A 23,261-nucleotide genomic window follows, 5' to 3' on the forward strand; every position below is an offset into this window, starting at 1 on the left:
TATTTCATACAGTAAAGAACAAATTTTTTCTCTTTAACTGAACATTACTCGTGATCTTGAAAATTTATCGCTTAACAAAAATTTCTTTCCTCAAGATCAGTTGATAGTTGCTATGGTAGCTCTCTACAAATTCATAATAGTAGTTCCACTAATAATCTGACTTCTTTTTAACCTTTACAACTAACTAAATACATCTATGTTCATAAAATTACACAACATCTTGTTTCGACTTCTCAATTATGTCAATCTAATGGGGTTTCTATTGAATCTTTTCTATGACACTTTGAGATCAAGGGCTTGAAGACGCGGGATATGTTGTTGCAGGGAAGAAGTGAGGATAATTTTATTCAAGCAATCATTTATTCCCACCCAAGTATTGTGTTCATCAGGCAACCCTTATTCCATCCTTGAATTCTTTATAATGTTGCTTTTCACACCTCTCTTTGAGGTGAAAAGATGTGGAATGAAAAGAGAGATAGAAATAATATAAAAAGTAAGAGAGCGAAAGTATGAGATGTGATAGATGATAAGAGAAGAGAGATAGAAATAAAAATAAGTGGAAATAGAGTATTTAGAAAATAAGGTGTGTACATATCATTGTTGCTCCATCCTTTGATCCTTGGCACCATACGCTTAGGCCACCAAAATTCTTGAGTCTTCACCTTGCCCTCAAGGATCTTAACATCAACTATTCTCTGATCTCGGCCAAACCATGTTTCCAACCCTCCGTTCTTCTCAGCGCGACTTCGTCGACGCGGTGGCAAAGGAGGGGACGACGATTCTTGGTCTGAATATTCAAGAAGATGATGATGAAAAATAAGATTAGCACAATCAATATTGTGATTATGAAATATGTTTTTTGGATTTAAAAAAAAAAAAAAACTTGAAAACCTACTACACTAGGTCAAAAGCAACCTTGCACAAGTTTTGCTCCCCGTCACTAAACAACCTCATTCTGTTTTCCTTGCTGGCCACTTTCAAAAAAACCAAGCCATCATTTTCAGTTTTCACGGGTCAAAGAAGCTGCCCTCCTTTCAATCAAATTCAAACCAGCTCCATCCTCCCCTGTTCGTGTTTCCTTCTCCCCTCCTCCACCCACCGCCGTCACGTCCTCCAAACCTCCCTCCTTCCCTTACGGTTTCACCACCCTCTACCCGCCGCTGCCTCTCTCCCTCATCTGGTTCACGGTATACATTCTCCCAATCATCCCCATTCTCACTTCATCTTCTCCCCCAAGTAGCACTCTCTGTTCACTCACTCTCTAGGGTTTTACTTCACTCACCCTTTGCTCACATCAACTTAGCTCAATCAATTTCCAGCACAAGCTCAGTGTTCGTTAGCGTTAGATATGGACACAGACGAGTCCTCTCGTGTGCTTCCCTTTCAGCTACAATTCGATAAACCTCTAGCTTCTCAGGTTTTCTGATTTCCCGTTCTCATCTTCTACTCTTAGATTAGATTATACAGTATACATTCCCTTTTTACGTTTTTTGTTTGTTTGTTTGCATTTATGAATGTGTTTGGAATAACAGATTAAAATCGCGGAGTGGAATCCCGAAAAGGACTTGCTCGCCATGGTGACCGACGACTCGAAGATCTTGCTCCATCGTTTCAATTGGCAACGATTATGGACTATAACTCCAGGTCTTGTTCTTGTCCTCTTTCATTTTTTCCTATTTATTTTTCAAGTTGATTGTAAAATTTGCTTGTAATTTGAATGTGCCTTATTTTTAAGGATTTAATGGTAATGCACTGACCGTCCGTGTAAATATTTTTTACGCGGACATCCAATTATGAGTCACCAAATCAGAAAATAAATTTTAAATTTAATTAAAATAAAAAGGAACATAAATGCGTTCGAAGAGGCTGCATTCAGTTATTGGACGTCTGTGTAAAAATATTTCATACTGACAGCGCATATTCATTAAACTCTATTTTTAATGCTCTATGAAAATGGTCAAAATTTGGAGCTGCCTTGAAACAATGAGCAATGTCTTGTTTTGGTTTTGTCATCTGGATTTCAAAGTCATTGGCTGTGTATTGGGTGTTGCTGCAATTGCTCTGCTCAGGTGTTAATTGGATGTTTTGTTTGCTGTAGGAAGATGCATAACATCCTTGTGTTGGCGTCCTGACGGCAAAGCGATTGCTGTTGGGCTTGATGATGGAACATTGTCACTGCATGACGTTGAAGTGGGTAGTAGTTTCCTTTGTTTATAACTAATCCTTTTAGTCATTTTTTCTTGATTGGTTTTTTCCTATACACCTAATCACGTGTCAATAGATGTTTTCATATGTAGTCCTGAGAGATCTTAAAGTGAAAAATTGTGTTTTCGTAGTTTCTAAGAGGTTTCTAGATTGACCGTTTATTTTGACTTTTGGTGTATGCCGGAGAAAATCGGTTAACTCGTTACATTGAAGTTTAGAAATTCGACAGCTTAGTTTGAACCTCTTGCTGTGCACTTTAACTGTTGTGACGTTATTGGAAATCTATGAGCGGCCGTAATTGGGGACCAAGTTTCTACTTGTTCAAGATTACTTTTGACAATAAAATATTTGAAGTTTGCTAGTCTAACATGTAAGCAATAAGATGTCAATCTAAGGAAGGAACATCAGTGAAAATCCAACAATGTACTTTAACAGGCTTGCTTTTCTGGTCAATGTTTTTTTATTGGCTTTCCTACGAAGATGAGATAAAGTTTTTGAACTGCATTTACCTGACAGTGAAAGTGGGTCTGTTCCTTCTGCATTGGTGCTTAAGTCTTTCTATCGTTTATGGTTGATTTTCCTTATTTTTTTGTAATAATCCTGTTACTTTTTATATGACAGAATGGGAAGTTGTTAAGAAGCTTAAAATCACACTGTGCTGCCATCATATGTCTTGACTGGGTGGAGGACAGTCACCTCATTACAGTAAGCTTCTCCAGTCTAATGGCCACTCTACATATTTATTTTGATTGATAACATTTAATTGCTTGGAATGTCTCAGAGATTTCCTATCTACTGAAATAAAGTTTCTAGGTGTAAATATAGCATATGCAGAGTAAAAAGCTCAACTATAACATTGCATGAAGTAGTTCTGATAAAACATTCTGTAACATTGTTATTATTTTAAAGATGATTCCTGATTGGTTTTAACTATTATACGGGGTTATGATTGGGTTTGAATTAGAGATAAGGATTGGAAGAACGTGTGGAACATATGGTGGAATGTTGTGGTTTCAGCATTCCAAATTAGATAAGTATTAGGGTGGAAGTAGAGCATGGTTCCCAACAGGAATACAAATTTCTAATCACTAATTTACTATGTTAATCCTGATTGACTGGATGCATCTACTATGTTTTTCTTTCTACTATTTTAATCTTTCCTTCTTAAAATTTCTTTCAGGATGACTCTTGTCACTCTTCAAAGTATGAAGATAGAACCTCTCGTTTCTTTCCTCCTGCTCCAAGAGTTCCTCGGATGCCTGGATTAGTATCTGGGGATGACGGCTTTATGGATGATGGTGAAGATTCATTTCAGGATCTGTCAAATTCTTCTCACCAACGATTCAACATCCTATGCAGTGGAGACAAAGATGGAAACATTTGTTTTAGTATATTTGGCATCTTCCTTATAGGGAAAGTTGTAAGTAATTGTCTGTTATAGAAGGTAGCATTTTTCATAACACAATTATTGCTGAGGTGCGATACAGAATTGCACTCTAACCTTTGGGCTTATGCTATTGATATGTTACTGTCTCTCCTTTCCAACACTTTGATTCTTATTTCGAAAAATAATCTCTGGAGACATGCTAAACTGTATTTCAAGTTCTCAACACCAGAATGCTTAAGATTGACTTGAGTTGTAGCTTGCAGCCATAATTAATATTAACTAATGTTGCTTCAAATGCTTTCTTAATTAGTTTTCTACTGTAATGAGGGAAACTATTGTGATCCTGTTTATTTGATGTAAATCTAAAACTTGTTAGTAGGTAGTATGTCTTTTCACTATGAAATTTACAATGTTGAAATTTTAGGGATTGGACTGGAAAGGATATAGATAAAGGTGGGAGAGGGACAAGAAAACATTTTATTATTGGATAATAAATTATGACATCTTACTTACTAAGAGCTATGGCCATGAAAGGACAGCTATATTGTCTAGTTTGGGTATATTATAAGCAACTACTTAATTAACTAAGACGGTTTTCCTAAAATCATAATAATAAAATATCGTCCACAGCTGATATCGTCCATATTGTTGATATTGTTCAGAGTAAACCAATTAAACTTTTGCTGATAAATGCTTGTAAAATAATAAAATTAACATGAAATTCTAGAACTGAACCTTAACTCTACCAAAAATCTAGCTTCGAGGAGCTTTGAAGTTTGTTGGACTGGACATTTGTGGGTGATCCATATATGGGTAGCCCAACAGCGGATCTAGAATAGGCTCTTATACCATTTTAGAATTTGGGCTCAACCTAGCTCCGCCCCAAAAGCTAACTAATGAGGTGGGGATTGCACTACCCTTTATAAAGACTACTTTGGCCATATCTCTTGTCACTATGGGACCTCAACATGAAATTAGCCTTTTTTGGTTTCTTTATTGCCTGTATTGTTTGTTTGTTTAAATTGGCTATTTAGTTTTCTTTTTCACTTAATATTAAAAACTTCTTATGCTCGTTGGTGTTTCAGAACATACACAACCTCACTTTTCCTACTTCTCGTGATGGTGCAGAAACAACTAGCAGACTTATGAATGCTTCTATACACAAGGTAGTTTCTCCTTCTATTAGAATTTAATATAAATGTTTAGGACATCATCCACATACTTTCACCGCAAAACCTTAAGGAAATGGGTGAGTGGGCCCTTTAACTTATATACTATTGTACAGTTGCTTATCTATACAATGTGAGACTTCTTCTAGTCACACTTGTTACTCTAATACCTTCCATTCTGATCACTGAACTTCATTTGAGGATCCCATTTCACCTTAGTCGTAACAGAAGCAGTAAAATATAACACATCAGTTTGATGTTCAAAATTAACTATTCTGATTTATTAGCCTATGAATGAGTATTTTCAAGTAGGAAATATTGAGAGAAGGAGCATTTTGGACACCACTTTGCTTGAGGAGCATTTTGGATACCACTTTGTTTGAAATTCAGCCAAAAGATTAGTGAACTATTAGACCTAATGTGTTAGAATACTACTCAGTTTAAAAATGCACTATCTGTTATGCTGTTTTTACGATGTGCAGTGTTGCTTGCCCTGCTTTCAGCCTAGCTGGGAGCCTTGGAGGCAGCTTGCTTGAGGTCCGTAGCTATAAATGTATTAGAACCTTTAGAGGTTCATCCAGTTACAATTTCAGAATAGCAAAGTCTCTCTGTTTCTCTCCCTAAGTTTTCTTCCCTTGTCTCTTTCTTTCATTTCTCAATGATTCTTGATTTCTATCAGTTGGTAAATAACTAAATAATTAATACATCAATATGTTATATTTCCAACACTATCACAATGCTACGTACTTATCTTCTAGAGGTAAAAGGGGGGGAAAGTTAGGAAAAAATAAAGTTGCAAAAGTTAACTACACGGTGTAATTAAACTAGTAACACCTGTCAGTCTGTAACAAACTAACTCCTCTAAAACTTAAGCTATTAGATGAAGGCACATGAGTGATTTTATATTACATTTCTAACATGTCCCATCATGCAAGAGCCTTATGGGTTTGAAACTTGGACAAAAGTACTGCCACACCTACCATTGTCATGAAACTCAATTTTTATTAGAAAAATGAGGGAGACAAGAATTAAACTCTCGACCACTCTAACTTAGTCATAGAAGCTCTGATACCAGACAACAAACCAATTCTCCCTCAAGCTTAGGTTGATAGGTGGATGCACTTGAATGGTTCTATATTACATTTTTAACAATACACTAGTAATATGTTTGTGGAAGCTGATCCTGTTACATGTCACTAGGTTGCTTTATCAAAAGATCTTTGTCGTTTGATAGTCATGTGCTCCGGAGACCTTGTTGATGATGACTTGGGAACAATTCACAAAACAGGGCATAATGGGCATGGCCTGCATTGTTTAGCACTTAATACAGCTATATTCTGGAACAGGTAAACATTCTTTGGGAAATTGGATATTCTATTACATTCTTTCAAGATGCCTCATCCTTTTTCCTTTCAAAATATAAAATCTTATATGTCTTTGAGGCAAATGCAAATGAAAATGGCATCACCATGTTTTATAATTTACATTCCTTCTTGCTCTTATTTCTGCAATTTGGTTCCCTTTACCTTTGCATAGGAGAAATGAGCTCCATCAAGTAGCTCAACAAGCTTCTAACATTGAGGATTTGACTGAGGTTATTCGGATATCATTATCAGTTATGTCCAGGCAGTGGTCTGATGCCATGCACACATTTCATGAGAAGTTCAGCTCTTTGTCTACTCTGATTATAAATCATGGTAACTGAAGAAGAGTTATAAAATTTGTTTTTGTTATTATATCCTTTCATTCATTTTGTTCTATTATTCATAACTAGGACTTGATTCCTCTCCTCAAGAGGAGTTCCTGAGCCTTTTGGGTGGTGCGAGGACTAGTCCACCGATTCATCAATTTCTTGTTAATACTCTTGGTGAAGTGGTATACTGACAACCCTTTCTAGCACGTCTGGTATTAGTTTCTTCCTAAATGGTTTAAGAATGTAGTTTTCATCGGCAAGTTTATTGGTTTTCAGGGTGTCAAGCGCATTTCAAAGGTTCTCTGCGGTGCTGGCAAAGAACTTCAACGCATTGTCTTAGATCACCTCCAGGTACTCTTCCATGTACAGCAGTATGAACAAATTGGAACCAACTTTACTGTTTGAAAGCATATACTTTAACATGCACTTGTCAGATTCCTTCTTGCTACCACATATCATAGGCTTTTCTCCAGATCAATGAAAGACTGAGTCAAGGTCTCTTTGTTTCCTTCTCTATCTTTTCATCAAACCCCATTAGTAGGTTTGAGCTAGGTCACTGTTGCCCTCCTCCTGCCATGTATAACAAAGTAGGCTGATGGGCAAGCCTTCTCCTAGCACAATGGTTTGGGGAATTAGAGGCTGTCATCCTGTGTTCAGGTTGATTGGGCTCAAGTTCAATATCTTCGAGAAAAATTGAAATTATAATTCTGAGGCTCAGTTCCAGTTTTATCATAAAGGAACCTTAATACAATTATATTTTTTTCAAAAGAAAAAGGTAGTGTTGCCTACGTCAATAACAATGGAGGGTACAACCATGTGAACAGAATTCAGCAGGTGTGTGGTAGTTTATTGTATCAATTAAGAGATATAAAACCATCCATGTAAGTACATATAATAGATTAGAATTTTAGGATGATTGGTTTTTTCATTCTTAACATGGTATTAGAATTTCATTTGCCATTTAATCTACTCAAAGTATTTGTACAAATTTCATTGCAAACTCTTATATATTAATCTTTAAATGATGCATGTCAGCCTGCTGCAGAAGTTATTGGATTCAGAATGGGAGAACTAAGAGGGCTTTCAAGATGGCGTGCACGTTATCACAGCATTGGCTTGGATGAGTCACTTATTAACCATGCAACAGAAAAGGCTGGTATGCTACTTGTACAAGTTGAACGATTTATGAGGGTTCTTTCATCTGTCGTGCAGCAGGTGTGCCCTTTTTAAAGTTTGAAATGGATCTTGCAAATTTTAGCTTAATTATTTCAATTTATGCTCTGTTACTATTAAGTATTAACATGTTCCATATTCTTATGGTTTTTAAATTGTTATCAGCTATATACTTTCGTGAGAGCTGCAATAAAATGGAATTTCTGTATGTAGCTGTGTCCAAAGTAAATAGTTGGCTTCTAGTAAATCTTAAAAGGATAAATTTAGAGGGAAACACAGGAAAGAATATTGGATAAAGTAGGGGAGGAGGTATAATCAAATATCAACAGTTCAGTTAGTCATGAAATCTACTTTTCAGTTTCATGTATATTCTTTCAAAGTTCCAAAATATTCTATAACCTACTAAGTCATGTTAACAAGCTTAACTTCCAAGTGCCTCTTTGCCTTTGGTTATCCAGTAAAACCAAATTATGTGTTTCTGCAGACGTTTGAGTAACTCTTGGCTTTTTCTACTTTTTTTTTTGAGTCGATTGTGAGTTTGGGAGGAACCAAGCAGAAGCCAAACACATTACAAGTAGCTCTTTGCTAAATTGAGAACTCTATGGTAATATATTTCTTGATTGAAACAAACCCCTGAAACAATAGGTTATTCTAACATTTTAACAAAGTTCTTTAGTCATGCAGAAACTTAATTTCTAAACCATCGATCAAATTGTAAGTTGGTACAATTAACAATCAGTTTTGAATAGATTCCAGAACAGACTGTTGCAGCTACACTCATTTGATCCTCATTAATGTGTATTGTGTTATACTGTTATTACATTTGGCATCACCTTTAAATCCGCATGATCAGTTGTCTTGCTGAAAAAGAACTGGGGATGTAAACTATCCAAACCAAAATAAATAGGCGTTCTTGATCAATAAAAAAAATTGTGTGAATAAATGTTAAGTTTTATATTTTTCGGAATAATTCATGGCAGGTATGTTATCATACCTAATTTTTATTACTTGTTTTTGCATCAAGTTAGAAACTGTCATGAGCCTAAAAGCTTAAGCAATAGGTGAAAATTGAAAACACATGCATGGCTTTATATTATACTTCTAACAAGCGCCTCACGGATCAAACTCTAGACAACTTGGTCCTAGAGGCTGTGATACCATGTCAAAGGAACCTTAGTTCCTCTGTTCAGCCGCTGCCAAAGGGCTGACCTAGTTTCAGTCTTGGTAGTTTGTCCAAAAGGGCACTGTTGTTCGTTCCAAAGACCGCCAATCAGTGTTTGCCCCAAGTGCCGCAGCTAGAAATGCCTTCACGAACCTGTCATCCACTCGCCTACTCATCCTCTTAATTGGAACTACTTTCAGTGTGTGGGTCATCATTTGAGGCAATCTCCCGATCCCCTATAAATTGGGTCAGCCCCTTGGGCGACAATTGTTTTTGGGGTGAAAATTCATGAATAGTTTATATTATCTTTTTAACAAAAACAATATTTTTTGGTTGATGAACATCTGTCTCAAATGATAAAAATGCATGTATTATCCTATTTTGTGTGAAGTTTTTTTTGGTGTGAATATGATGCTATTTCCCAAATATGGTTAATGAACATATTGTAATATCAAAGAGTAGGTCCAATGAGAAGCTTGTAATTGGCCTCTTTTGACATGATGTAGGAGAAACACATGTTCAGACCTGTCTTAACTCTTAAGAAAACCAATGTTCAAAACACATTTATGATTGTTTTTATAAAAGACTATTCTGTTTTTTAATTTTTTTTTCTTGGTTTTTGTCATATCTTCAACCAGTATTCAAACTTCTTCAACTGGCTATTGAAGTGTATAAAATTACTCATGTCAGAACCAAGTGACCAGCTTCTACCATATAACAGGTTAGTCCAACCATTTACTAATGTCCTGATCGTAAAAGATTTTATTTATCTGATTTAATTTATGTTTTTTGCAGTGAACTTGTTATTATATTCCTGAAGTTTCTGTATGAACAAGATCCAGTTAAACAACTCCTGGAACTAACAGAAACAGATTATGATGTTGAAATTGATTTGTAAGTTTTGTCTATTCTCAATTCATTTAATATTGTATCCAACATTAGTGTCAATTTGTACTGTACATGATGTCATATCTTTGCTTTGTTACAATGTGGGTTCAACTGTAGCTTGTAGTCTTGTACAGCCATTGTAGAGCTTTGGATGTTATTGACATTCAACACTTGGTATTTCTATTTTCTTGGAAATCAGATATGAATGAAGTGGCAAATTGGATAGGTGTACCTAAATGGCTTCTGAACATGGTTATGGAATTGTGAATCGGAAGACCTATTTTCCGTATGTGAAATGAATCTTTTTATGCATCGTAAGGTACATGATACAAAAAAATTATAAGCTGATATATCAATATATCATATACTAAACCTTAAACTAATCCAAGATCCAAGCCATAAATCAAAATAAGAAGAAAAATAGTGGGTGCTTGCACAAAGTTCAAGTTTCAGCCCCTCCAAAAATATCAATAAGATGACAAAACGCAAATTACTTTCCTACTTCCTACACTTTGGTCCTAGTAAATTATCATGATCTAAGTCTAGCTAATTGAATCATTCATCATCCCCAATGTCAACACTGGCCTGCAACAAAAACAAAATTTGCATAATAGCAATTAACAAATATCACACCAGGAAATACGCTAGGAGATAGAGAGAATTGTTGAGAAGCACACGGGGACCAGAATCAGAAATTAAAACAACAAAGAAAAAAAAACCAACAAAGGATACACATTAAATGTCACATGGATCGATGGTAGTGAGGACCAAAGTAGGCTTTGACTTTTCTGAGAATGTGACATGCGTCTTTTTAAATTAGTATTACTATTTAGTACTTACAAGAAAACACCAAGGAAGTTAAAATCCAAATCCTGCTTTGCACAGAAGAAAATTGAACAATGTTTAGAAAACCAAAAACTGGTTCTTAGTTCCAAGGCTTTTCTATCAGCAGGGTTTCAGGGGAAATAGAAATTCCAGAAGATGGAAATATTCTGGGCAGAACAGCAGTTGCTAATGGGATGGAAACATCGAGGAGATTAATCATAATGAAGGGACAGAAAATAGAAAATGATAACCTTCAACCCATTTAATATGAGTTGCATTCCCAAATATGGAAAAAGAATGCAGGAAAGATGCATAGCCGTCAAAATGAATTTCCAGCAAGTGTAGAATGTTGTTGGTTGGTCTTATGTAGTTATATAAAATACTGAGAGAATGCATATGTTTTATAATAGTGTGTTTATGTTGGTATGAATTTCTGACCTTAATCTCATTTTGAATATGATTTTGAAAAATTCATCAGAGAGACCATGGAAAGAGTTAGAGAATTAGTTCAGTTTGGGGGATTTTCCGACACTGAGTACCTAAGGAGAACATTGGCTAAAGAATTTCAGCAGATGGAATTAAGGTATTTCTCTTTGCCCTTCCATTCCTTCTAGTTAGATAAGGCTTTGTTGTTGTTGGCTTTTCTCTTTCACTCATCAATCAAGTTTACGATGGACATGCAGTAATAGTTATCAACAAGATTACAAAAATCTTGAGAAAATCTCATGAATAAGGTTATCTGTTTTCATTCTGTGTAAAACTTCTTATTCTTATGAGAATAAATATGGAAATTCAGTTCAATTACCTGGATAGTGTTGCATATATGAACTCCGAAGCATTATGACTTTTCAATTTTCTAGATGAATGCATGCACAATGCGTGAGTTGATAAAATCTACCTTTGGTTGAGATTATTTTAAAATTTCTTAGACTGGATGCATTTCCTTCCTGTAGAGTAGTTTAAAATCAAATTTTCAGGCAACTAGAGTAGTTTACTATGTAAATAAAAAAAAGAACTAGATGTGTTTTGAATTGGGGGGAAAAGATTGATGAAATGTATATTGATATTGAAAATAATGTCAGAACAACTTGAATATCCTTCTATCTTTGTAATTTATAGATTAGAACTTTTTTTGTAGTGTTTTTGAGAAGTATAAATTTAATCTAAATATCTTAAACAATATCACCTGATTGAAACTAAGAAATATACTCAGTTCCAATTGAAAATTGTCACAACAATAACCTTACAATAAGACATAAGAGTGGATAATTGGACCTTTGATAACACCATTATGTTAACCGAAGAACAGTAAAGGCACAAATTTAAAGTAGCAAATTTGAGAACCATAAAGATGAGGTAGAGAATATTTACAATTATGTGAATAATAGAGATGAGGTAGGAAATATTAAAAAAATTAAAACGAATATTTACCATTTGATTAAGTAGTATTATTTCCAAGAATATTGGTTCTTGGTTGTTTTATGTGGTGAATACATACCACATGCAAACAATCTGAATTTCAATAAACAAGTCATCTGCATTGTGATATTGTAGAAAGTGGTGTTGATTGTGCTGTTAAAACTTTTATTGAAAAATAGTAAAGATTGTGGGATTGATTTAGCAATTTATGTTTGATTTTGTGATTGTATATTTATGACTATGTTCATTTGGAAAAAGTGGTGAATATTAAATGTTATTTGGCAAGCTGTTAATGTTAATTGATTTATTATATTTTTATTGAATTTGTTTGTATCTTTTCTATAATTGAATTCTTATTATGATAACAGTAGTAAAAAGATGAAATGAATGTCGTTATAGTTTTTACTATGATTGAACTGCAATAAGATAGGGGTTATATGAAAATGAAAAGAATTTGAAGAATGATAACAATTTGAAGAGCTGACTACTAAACAAAAAATTGGCATGGTTAAGATAATTTGAAGTAAATATTCAACATGGCAACACTGCAAATCACACTTGAAATTTAATAAATTGTACTATATTACTCTACCAGTTTAGATGCTAAACTTGTGTTAGAAATATAATATAAAATAATTTATTTGTCTCAGCTAACAGTTTAAACTTTTAGGATAGTTGGTTCATGTCATGGTATTAAATGATCAAGTGGTCTGACGTCAATCTTTGTTGCCCCAATTATTCTGTGCATTGTTCAGGCTTCAAGTCCAATGGGCTCTTTTGTTAGATGATATGTTAGAAATATAATATAAAGTCATTCATGTGTCCTTACCAAATAATTAAAAAATTTGGGGTAGTTGGTTCATGACAACTTGAAAGCTTATTATCTCAAAGTAGTACCAATGAAAAAGATCTCTTTCTAAATCGCTAAGCAGAGAACATAATTAAAGTCTGGTTTTTCTAAATTACAATTGTATCTTTTCCCATTGTTCCAGTCATATCTTTTCAGATTTTCATTGTGACTTTATTGTCTCCCAGCTTTAAAGAGGCATTTCAAATGCCTTTCACTACAATTTCAAGAAAGATACTTTGTGAGGATTTATTACCACTGTTTCCTCTCCCATCTCTGCCTACAGCATCATCATCCTTGAGAATTCCCACTTCAGTGTCATATTACGAGGTACTTCTTTACAGAATGAACATTGTAACTAATTTTATAATGTTAATCTTGGTAATAAGAGGCCTTGTTGCGTTATACATCTACCGTCATATTTGGGTTTCATATCAGTTGGTTTCTTAGTCTTTTAAAATGTTGTATTCTTTTTTTCTTCATTTCTTGCTTTCTGTCTGTAGGATTCCTCCAGAGCTTCTTCTTCACATTTCACTAGTCAAAATCAAGTTATTGATTACGTATCGTTCCAAGTACCTAATGAGTCTTTCTCAGATATTGTAAATTGCATATGCATATGCATAGTCAGAGGATTTATGCACGACTCCCTCTGTCTAAAGAAGGGATATAGTTCTTTGGAAGCTGTACTGTTAGGTGTACCTGTTGATTATCAATGTGTGGATCTGTCTCTGTATAAGGTAACATCTGAGAAAGTTAGAAATGTTTCAAACAACCTTTCTAGTCCCAATTTTTAACATGATGCCAAATCTGGATGTTTATTGTTAAAATGTGTTGCTTGATACAGGATACTCAGATCGTCTTGTTACTAAATAAAGCTACCGACGCTACATCAGAAAGTGTCGGAGACGGTTGTATGATGATTCTGCAAGCATGTGACCTACCATATGTATCTATATCGAGATCTTCTTATGCAGATGGCTGGAGGTTACAAGAACTGAAGGTAAGTAATACTAGGTGCATTATTTTGAATGTTTTGGCATAAATTAGTGATCTCTGTAAGAAAAACTTTATATATTTGTTGATCTATTGAAGTTCAATTTCATAAAATTAAAAGTATTACTTGAGTACTTGATGGTCTTCAAATTTTGAAGTACATCTTATGTTTAAACATCCTTCAGACCATTCTTGTCCCTATGGTTATGCTTTTTATCCTTTCCTTTTCTGTCATTCTTAAAATATATCCTCCCAGAAGCTCTGCTTAATGGATGTGCAAATAGGAAATAGGATCACAAAACAAGTAAATCATATATTATAGATAAAACCTAGTAGGCAAACCATATCCAACTTTATGTTGTTGTATAGAAATTACAATTGAGCAAACCTAGGAGGCAATTGAGATACTCCAGGAATCAAGGACTAAATCTATGGTGTCTAGAAGAAACAATTCCTCCTAAGGTGGGGAAATTCCACATTTTTGGGTTTATGTGTTCTGTATAGATCTTTTACTCATCAAATTGCCAAAAGAAAAGAATGAATGAAAGAAAAAGAGAAACTAGTATTTTGGTCCTCAATCATCCCATTATATTTTGGCTGTCAAGAGTCAGTGCATTCTGTAGGTGCCCATGAATGGTTCTTATCATTACCACACCCCCCGTCTTGCTTTGCTAGTGTCAAATAGTTAAAAATAACATCAGAGCCATGCAAGATGTGGTACATGATTTAAAAGAGCGATGCTAGCTGCTTTCACTATAAGAAATCAAAGAAGAGATTGGCATACATATGACGTTTCAGAATTTGACTAACAAGATGATAGAATGTTACCGTCCAGATTGAGAACCAAGTATTATTCAAGGACCGCATTTGTTTATTTATAAAAAGTATTCCCTTTCCTTTCCAGGTTGAAAGTTGAAACTACCATGAGTTGCTATCATTCTTCTACATATCTTTCTACATAATATCTGTATTTGTATTATTAATGATATCACCTTTACATTTTTCTACAGTTTCTTCTTTATAAAGTGAATTACTTATATGGTATCTCTGTCATGAAGCTATGCATAATTTCTATATTCCATCATAGTCATTTTTTTGTTATTATATATGTGCTCCTAGGATTCTGTGGCTTACCTGCACCTTGGGGATGAGAAAGCTCGCACCATCCCTCATTCTGTAATTGCTCCATTGGCAGTTAGTGGTGAATACTCTCTCTCTCTCTCTCTCTAAATTCATGGAGAACTTATGTCATGTTAATCATAATTATAATCTAATTCTACTTAACCGAAAATTTTCTGCACACTAGTTTAGTTACATTATTACATGCCATATATTTGGTTTATTAACTATCAGTCTAGTATTTGGTCTCTATTTTCCGTCCAGCTAATACATAGGAATAAAAGATTTTTATATACGTAATATGGGTACAAGCCATTTTGTGTGTGGATTCCATTTCCGGAAGTCTACAGAATTTATTTCTGCTTAAAAAAAAATCAAGTTTTTATCTAGCATTTGTCAATGTCGAGAGGTACTGAAATTTTGACGTATGATAAAAGTTTTAATTTAGATAGGTTTGTATATGAGAAATTAGATAAAGGGATGTACTGATATCTAATTATATTTAAGAATCAATCATTCAACTGTCCTTTTGAATTAATGTCTTCCATGCCCCCGAAAAAAAGATAGTTATCCCTCATTTCTGTTGTCAAGCTCTAAATTAAGTGTGAATATGAGTATAGTCCATTCAACTGGTTAACTGTCTCCTCTGTTCCCTTACATATCTTGTTAACAGCATCAAGAGGAGTGGCTTGTGTATTTGCTGAAAGAAAGCGCGCCCTGGTCTACATTTTGGAGGAAGATGAAGATGAGGCCTCGGATGCAGAATAATCCCTTACTGGATTTCTTTTTCCTTTTTAAGCATTTTGTTTAGTTATTTATTTGTGTATGAGGGTTTGGCTAGCGTGTTGTCATTTTGTTGATAGTTCTTGGAGGCACGCCCTTGTCCCTAGTTAGCGTTTGTATGTACAATATTAAGTTAAGTGTTTCTCTTAGGATAAAATTAAACGAGTTTATTAGGTCAAAATATTGTATAATAGTTGAAGGAAGCTATAGTGCTGGCTTCGTGAGATAGTAAATTATTGAAACTTGTTTTATTGTTATAACATGTTCCATAGATAATCTTTTTCCTTTCAAATTGGATTTATGCGATAAAATATGGAAAAAAAAGGGAAACTGTAATATAGATTACACATGAGTATTCTTAGAGTTTAATCTAAAAAAATTCTTTGTATGGACTAGAAATTGTATTGCTATCATTTTGCTATGGCCAAGGTTAGGTGAAATTTAAAAATAACAATCATATTTAATTATGTTTTTTAGTTCAATTTCTTTAAACATTTTCGGCCAATTTGAATTAAACCAACTCTATTGATTAGTGTAAATATGTAGTGAAATAAATTTTTATATCACTGAAAGAGTGAATCAATTGTTGGGGTTGATATACCTCAACCAAGGGTCTCATGTTAGAGATTGGGGCAAGACCTCGTGAAAAAAAAAATTAATATGGTATTTTGAATTTTAGAGCTATTACAAATTAAAAGTATTTTTCTGAAATAAGTTTAGATAATAGTTAGTTTCAAAAAAGTTTAGATAATAGTTAAATTGGTTTCACACTTATATTCATCTCTTTGCTTAAAATTTTATAACAAAAAATATTCAAAGCAAATGGTGACTAGTTGAATGGAAAAAAGTATCCAGAGCAAATGGTAACAAAAAAGTATCCAGAGTTGTAATGTGCTGATTCTGCTGAAACATTCATGAAGCACACAGGCAGTAAACTGTAAACATAAGAATTCCAAGCAACAAGCATATATAAATTTAAATTGATTATTGATTATGAATATTATTATGCCATACAGCATCCAAACAACAAGACACATCAGTTAGACTGAGATCATCTAACATGGTACACTTCTGAATACAATACAACCTAGCAAAACTAGTCAAGATCCTAGTTTCCTGAGATTCCACACTACACCTTGCCAACTTCAAGGAACAATTGACACCTTCAGTTTAAAACAGGCAAACAGTAAAGCCTTTACAACTTGAAGGTCGGAATGTTGGGTGGAAAATATTACAAATAAGGCAGCTATAGAAGAGTTGTTGCAGAGCGATATTCTTGAACAGGAAGAAACCTCTCTGCAGGCTGTTTAAGGCAAAATGGAATCTTTAAATTAAGCCAGCACCAAACAATTCAATCAAGGTTTCATGCTATAAAATTTCAGCATGATGGTAAATTCTTAATGTCAGGAAAGAAGCTGGCATGAGCAATGCTTCGCCACCAAGATCATTACGAATCATCCAACTCAACGAGCTGAGCCCGTCTCTCAGCAGCCTTCTTCCGAACGAAAATACCCCATCTTAATGCTGCCTTAAGCTTGAGCCAGCCTACAACAGCTTTGCCTGAGGAACGGTTTGGCTCATCATCAAAACTGTAGCTCATTGCGTTTGCATTCATGTAAGAAGATGAATTAGGGTACCCATCTTCATGGGCATTAAAGGAAGCATGTGCTTGGCCACCCATGTTAAAAATACGCAGCAGATGCTGCATATCTTCATTTTCTAGCATCTCATGACTTCTAAGACGAATCTCCTCCTCTGGGAAAAAGTCCTCAAGTCCTCTGTAAGTAGAATTCGAAACGCTGGCAGTCTGGAAGCCATGTGTGGCTGATTGTTGGGGACCAAAGGTCAGCCCGTTTTCATTTCTTGGAAGCTGAGATTGGTGGGATATACTCATCAATTGGTTTTGTTGTGGAAATGCATTGTCATCAAATTGAATAGAAGAATTAAGATTTGCATTTTGTGGTTGCATGGAGAATCTGGTAGCTGTAACATCATGATAACCTGCAGATCAATATGCAGTCAGCAATCAAAAGATTCTCATTTTGGCTCACCATTTTTTTAAGGGCAAACATCTATTTAATGAAACAGTTCAAAGGGGGACTTGGAAATAAAGTTTTCACTATGAGGTATTACAATTTATCTAAATCATGCTCAGAGATCCATATACCATTTCCTAACTTCATCAGTTTGAGGAGAGGAGAGGTTAGGTTGGGTGGGGAGTAGAACCCCTACACTTTTAGGGAAGTCGGGCTGAAAAGAGATAATGGGAGGTGTGTGTATGAACAATAACAATTGTTGTCTTTTCCTATTAGGTGGAGTCAACTAAATGAATTAGACAACAGTATAATTTTCTGTCATGAATCAAGTCTAACGAAACACCATTTAAATCTAAATATCTCTTAATACTTTGATCTATAATTAGTTTTCCACTTCTTTAACTATTATTAGACTTGTTTACCAGTGCTTCTACAGGTCTACTTCACAAATGCTCAAACCACCTCAGATGAAACTCTATAAAGGAAGCTACTCCAACTTCCTCTTTAACGATTTCATTCATAATCCTATTTAATCTTATGTAATCATTCATCTATCATAACATTCTCTAAATTGCAACACTAAGCTTATTCTTGTTGGTTCTTTACCGCCCAACATTTAGCCTGACAGCCTCATATTGATGATCCATGCCATAAACAGATTCAAAATTGAGGGGAAATATACAGAAGAAAAACTGCACGAAAAGATAACAGGTCCAGAAAAATGTAAACAAAAAACAACTCCAAAAGCCTTTTGCTTTTGTTTCTAGTATAATAAGGCTTTACTAGGAAGTATATACCTTCAACTGTAACTCCTGTATCCATTGATGGTTGGCCTGTATGTACTGGTTGTGGCAAACTTGGGATGGAAATCTGCTGAATTGAATTTGAATATTCATGGGAGCCCATTGAAGCCTGAGGGTGAGCGGTTTCTAAAGTCTTATCCTGATTGCAACTTAGCAGAGTCTTCCCATCATACTCAATAACATGCATCCAATTATCATATGCCTGCTTTACCAGCGTGTCTACATAAACCTACAATAGAAATCATTGGTTATTTTAAAAAACTTCATCTTTTTCTTTCCCTATGGTTTAGAACAGCTAGTAGATTTTTTTAGTTTCCATTTCTCCTTCTGGAAAAGAGAACTTTCCCGTGCAGGAACAAGGGAGTGTAAAATTATAAATATAGTTACACACTTTCCAGAAACAACGTTCGTTATAAATATCATGCTCCAATACAAGCACAGGACATTTTATATGAACATAAAAAAGCCAATTACGTGTATATCTTTCAGTTGGGTGCTTTCAACATCATGAATTGCTGGTACCAACAAACAGGTTGCAGACTCACCCCGAAAAACCAAATTTTCATCTTATGGCCTCTGAGATCAGGTTAATCATACATATTATGGAAGAAACCAAAAGGTATGGTCTGACTTGAAACATAAATTAAATATTTTTTGCACAGGTGGGCTTACCTTTTGATTCTCAGAGAGAGAATCAGCTGAATAGTATTGGTCATTGGTGATTAAGCCACTCAATTCATATATGTTATTGAAAACAACACCTACGTTTCTTGTATCATCAGGATAGTATACGTAAAGCTTTCCACTGAGAACACAGGTCTTAGCATGCTCAACAAGGATATCCCACATTTTATTTGACATGCCGCTCCCAAGAATCTACATAAGAAGGATAGTTAGCCTATGATCAAACCTCTCACCTACTAGGCAGGAGGCATGAGAAGAGTTGGAATTAACAAAAGTTCAGATTCTCACATTACGCAATCTCTGAGGGTCTCTGACCACTAGTCTTAGGAAGTTTTCCACAGTAAATATTCCTGCTTTACTTAGCCTTTTGTGAAAGGAACCATCCTTTCCAATTTTCTCAAGTCTCCAGACCTCATCCGTCAAGGCAGGTGGGTAGTGTTTCTTGTATACTGCAATCCAATAGAAGTTTCATTACAATAAGTTTCCAGAAATATATGGCAAATATAAGAAAATTATGAACTAACATTCTCCACGATGATCCTTAACAGTGAAGGCTTCTGTTTTGGCTTCACGAATATGCATTCCCTCAGAATAACCAGAGGCAACTTTCAGACCCAACCTGAACTTCCTACTCCTTATCCAGCTTGAGTTGTCTGTAAAGGAGAGCTCACCTAATGTCCCTACACCCTCCTTCAGAGTGACTTGCAGATCACCAGTCAGAAGAGGCCTTTTTCCTTCCCGCTCTTTCACAATATGACTCTCAAACTCTTCTTCGCTCCAATTATCGTCGTCCTCATTATTGAAATCCCCCTCAAGCACAATGACATCCAATTTGACACATGACTCGGGACCTGATGTGACAACTTTGCCCGTGTTTGCATCAATCAAAACAATATGTATGGCTGCCCCTTGCTCACCTTCCACTTTCCCACCAGTAAAGAGGGGAAGGGATAGCCTGGTTTTGAAGTGCAGTTGTAAATTTCTTCTATCACGACCTTCTATGCGTTTTGGGGAAGACCTGAATTTTACTTAAGAGTATTAGAGAAACACATTATAGATATTACAAATACATAGTGACAGTAGAAGCTGAAATAAATATCCATATCACCAAACAAATATGGGTCACTAATTTTGACTCAAGATCTCTCTCCATTGGCTTAAACCATCTTCTAATTCCATTATTCCAAACTCTACCAAAATAACTTGCAGAAAATAATCTTGCAATGAAAGAGTAAGCAGCAAAAGAATAGGAGAACTTAATATGACAAAGGTATTAAATTTAAAGAGTTGTGCAGGACTTAATTTACATTGCAGACCCATGTGCTATGAAAATTCCCCTGATATAATTTCACAAACTGGGATTGGGGGTGTACCTCCTATTAAGATTGGCAGGGCCTAGTTTTGCCAAAGCACGCTCCACTTCTTCACTAACCTGTTTAGCAGCAAGAAAAATAAGAAATATGACTCACATCCGATACCAAACATTTTTCATGCCAGGTAACATTCACCGAGTTCTATTATATTAAATTTAACACTGTAGGACCACTTCAGAAATCCTCTGAAATATTTTACCATTTGTGGTTTAAATATGAAAGCATTAAATTTAGGGGTTGCTAATTTAGGGGCTGATGGGTGAGCAGCGAATGCAAGTTATAACTTCAGCCTTCAGGTAATATACTCCAACAAATCAATTAAAAAAATTTAACCACTAACAAATTATCATATTGAGAATAATACCAAAATGAACTGAAATTTCTTACAACTCTGCGTAGAATTGGCTCTAGTGATGAGCAAAGTTTCTGCAGACTGTCCACCTTCAGTGCTTCAACAATTACACTGCAAATTAATATAAATAAGAAAATAAAAACAATAATTAGCTTTTAATTTAGATGAAAACATACTAAACATAAAGATAGCCAACCTATGCCTCCGCAGGGAGCACTATGTCTCGAAACAGCCTTAAATGTCTAACATTGCAAATTGTAGCAGGAATAGCATGCATTATATAATTGCAAATTACTATATCTCTTGCTCTTTCCTACTCTAATTGAAGACTTCACAGAAATGCTACCCTAATTTTCCTCAACACTATTGTTTATACACAAAAAATATTGATCTTAACTAGTCATTTGCTGATACCCTATGCTCAAAAATACCAAAATGCAAACTAAGTTTAAATTTGTGTTCTTTCATGATTTCAAATAATTTCATACTCACACAAAAACAAAATTCTCCATGAAAATTTCCCCTTTTAAAAAAAAAAGTAAGCACAAATTAACATCACATATAAGTTGAAAAATTCAAATTAACTAGAAGCTCATCATTTTCATACAAAATCAAAAGCTGAATCTAGTGCAGTCTCATAACAATGTTGAAGAACAAGCGAATCCAATCCAGTGAAGCAGAATCTGGAAAGAAAAGAAGCAGTAGAAAATGAAAACCTAGCCAAAGCTGGTCGTTTTCGATCAGGCTGTCCTTCTTCAGCAGAAGCCGAATCCAAACCTCGCTTCTCCCTCGCCACAACATGTCTCCCCTGCATCACTCCCAATTGTTCCCTGTTTGGTTGCTGAGAAACTGATAGAAAAAAATCTGGAGTTGTTTGTGTTGTGAGCTACTATAATACTTTTCTTCCGTTTTTCTGAGCAGCCAAACAGGTTGTGACGAGTGGCGGAATGGATTTAAAGAGAAAGTGATGGAAGCGGGAAGAAAAGGTTGAAAAGTACGGTGTCTGAGAAATTTCGTGGAAGTGTCTCAGAATTTTCTTTTCTGACACTTATTTTGTCGTACATTTACCTTTAATGTTCAATCACTAGTCACGAATTCCTTATTTTTTTTTGAAGATCTGGACCGTTGGATTGAGAATCTTTGTCGAAGTTTTGTGGTGTGATTGGGTACGTCAGGGTACTACTACTGAGGTTTTAAGGTATCTTTGTTGTGGTACTTCAGATTTCAGATGTTTCTGTTTATTATACTTGCTTCATGTGTATTATTGATTGAGTAAGAAAATAAAGACTTAAGTAGGTTTGGAAAATGACTTGTTCACGGTTGTTCACCCATTAAAACAAGTAATCGTGATGATAGTAGATTTGGGCATAGAATAATTATATCTTCACACCTAAAAAATGAGGTATGGAGAAGTGGAGGAAGAGAGAGATAGGAAGAAAAGAGAGAGAAAGTAAAGATGTGATAGGTAATTGGATTGATAGAGAAAAGATAAATAAATAAAAATGAATGTGGAAAAGAAGTGGAGATGTATGTATATATCATAACTTTTGGGCGTATGACAATCAACTTATTTAGGCTATTAATAAGGTGTTAAAGGGTGTTAGAAATTTACCAATTATTATAACTTTTGTTGAGTTCTTTGTACGGAGAGATCATGATGCAAAAGCTGATTTGATTTTGACAGCAAAAGATATTGCCAAAAGTTCGTTAAAGCAATTAAAAGAAATAAGGTTGATGCATCTTCACTTCAAGTGCGTGATGAACGAGATTTGAAGTGGAGGAAACATACAAATCGATCGATCAACGCGGTAGTTATAAGTAGAGTGTCACTTGAGCAAGGGATATTGCTAGTGTGGGGGACGTACACGGTCCAAAATGTTATCGATGCGTATACGACATAGTGGTGACCCATTGGTAATGACCTTAAACATCCCATCGAGTATTGAGCCTCTTATTGTTCTAGATGAATCCAAAGTGCATGGTAAGGGTCACCCTAGTCAACTCGTATATGAAATGTGATGGAATTGAGGGAGCTTCGGCCTAGGAAGAGATGTGGATATTGTAACCATCAAGGTTGCAAACAAGCCATTTGCCCATGTTATGTAGCGGAGTATAATGCACTATTTGACAATGTAAATTAGTATGTCCTGTAATGTATTAGCTGCAGTTTAAATAAACTACAGTTCCACTTAATTTAAATGTATATGACTTTGGGGCCTCTTTACAACATGATAGCATACATCATTGCCAAGTAGAACTCTTGTAAATAACATGTTTATGAGTAGAGTACAAACTACCCTAACTTATGAAATATACCAAGAAATTCTCCTAAGATTACGGGTTTTCTAAA

At 35.0% G+C, this 23,261-nt stretch overlaps 2 protein-coding genes across 3 annotated transcripts; one reads left to right on the top strand and one right to left on the bottom strand.

Annotated features, from left to right (window-relative positions):
- The first annotated feature begins 937 nt into the window (after window positions 1-937).
- LOC130714038 (anaphase-promoting complex subunit 4) lies at window positions 938-15,923 on the top strand. Of its 2 annotated transcripts, XM_057563893.1 has the most exons (20): window positions 938-1,187; window positions 1,320-1,417; window positions 1,533-1,644; window positions 2,099-2,190; window positions 2,827-2,910; window positions 3,386-3,625; window positions 4,678-4,758; window positions 5,962-6,107; window positions 6,298-6,458; window positions 6,536-6,636; window positions 6,731-6,805; window positions 7,490-7,669; window positions 9,428-9,510; window positions 9,585-9,683; window positions 10,981-11,085; window positions 12,957-13,098; window positions 13,272-13,505; window positions 13,613-13,768; window positions 14,881-14,962; window positions 15,554-15,923. In XM_057563893.1, the coding sequence occupies exons 2-20, from the start codon at window positions 1,349-1,351 to the stop codon at window positions 15,646-15,648; spliced, it is 2,337 nt and encodes a 778-aa protein (XP_057419876.1). In that variant the 5' UTR covers window positions 938-1,187; window positions 1,320-1,348; the 3' UTR covers window positions 15,649-15,923. The 2 variants fall into 2 exon arrangements, with proteins under 2 accessions (XP_057419876.1, XP_057419875.1); XM_057563892.1 differs by having other exon boundaries at window positions 938-1,417.
- Window positions 15,924-16,631: 708 nt separating this feature from the next.
- LOC130711844 (calmodulin-binding protein 60 D-like) lies at window positions 16,632-21,941 on the bottom strand. Its single transcript, XM_057561605.1, has 8 exons — window positions 21,628-21,941; window positions 20,947-21,022; window positions 20,560-20,618; window positions 19,711-20,204; window positions 19,475-19,635; window positions 19,175-19,378; window positions 18,497-18,731; window positions 16,632-17,664 (listed from the first exon to the last, which is right to left on the bottom strand). The coding sequence occupies exons 1-8, from the start codon at window positions 21,723-21,725 to the stop codon at window positions 17,111-17,113; spliced, it is 1,881 nt and encodes a 626-aa protein (XP_057417588.1). The 5' UTR covers window positions 21,726-21,941; the 3' UTR covers window positions 16,632-17,110.
- Between the last annotated feature and the right edge of the window lie 1,320 nt (window positions 21,942-23,261).

The sequence above is a fragment of the Lotus japonicus genome, chromosome 4 (genome assembly GCF_012489685.1).
Source record: "Lotus japonicus ecotype B-129 chromosome 4, LjGifu_v1.2".
NCBI classification, from domain to species: Eukaryota; Viridiplantae; Streptophyta; class Magnoliopsida; order Fabales; family Fabaceae; genus Lotus; species Lotus japonicus.

Bases quoted from the DNA above. Each gene is read 5' to 3' on its own strand.
- LOC130711844 (XM_057561605.1), bottom strand. From the start codon at position 21,725: ATGCAGGGGAGACATGTTGTGGCGAGGGAGAAGCGAGGTTTGGATTCG. The intron at 21,023-21,627 runs GTTTTCATTTTC...ATTAATTTGCAG, and splicing joins AAACGACCAGCTTTGGCTAG to TGTAATTGTTGAAGCACTGA. The intron at 19,636-19,710 runs GTTAGTTCATAA...ATTGGATTGCAG, and splicing joins TAAGGATCATCGTGGAGAAT to TATACAAGAAACACTACCCA.
- LOC130714038 (XM_057563892.1), top strand. From the start codon at position 1,349: ATGGACACAGACGAGTCCTCTCGTGTGCTTCCCTTTCAGCTACAATTC. The intron at 13,506-13,612 runs GTAACATCTGAG...TGCTTGATACAG, and splicing joins TGGATCTGTCTCTGTATAAG to GATACTCAGATCGTCTTGTT. The intron at 14,963-15,553 runs GTGAATACTCTC...TCTTGTTAACAG, and splicing joins TGCTCCATTGGCAGTTAGTG to CATCAAGAGGAGTGGCTTGT.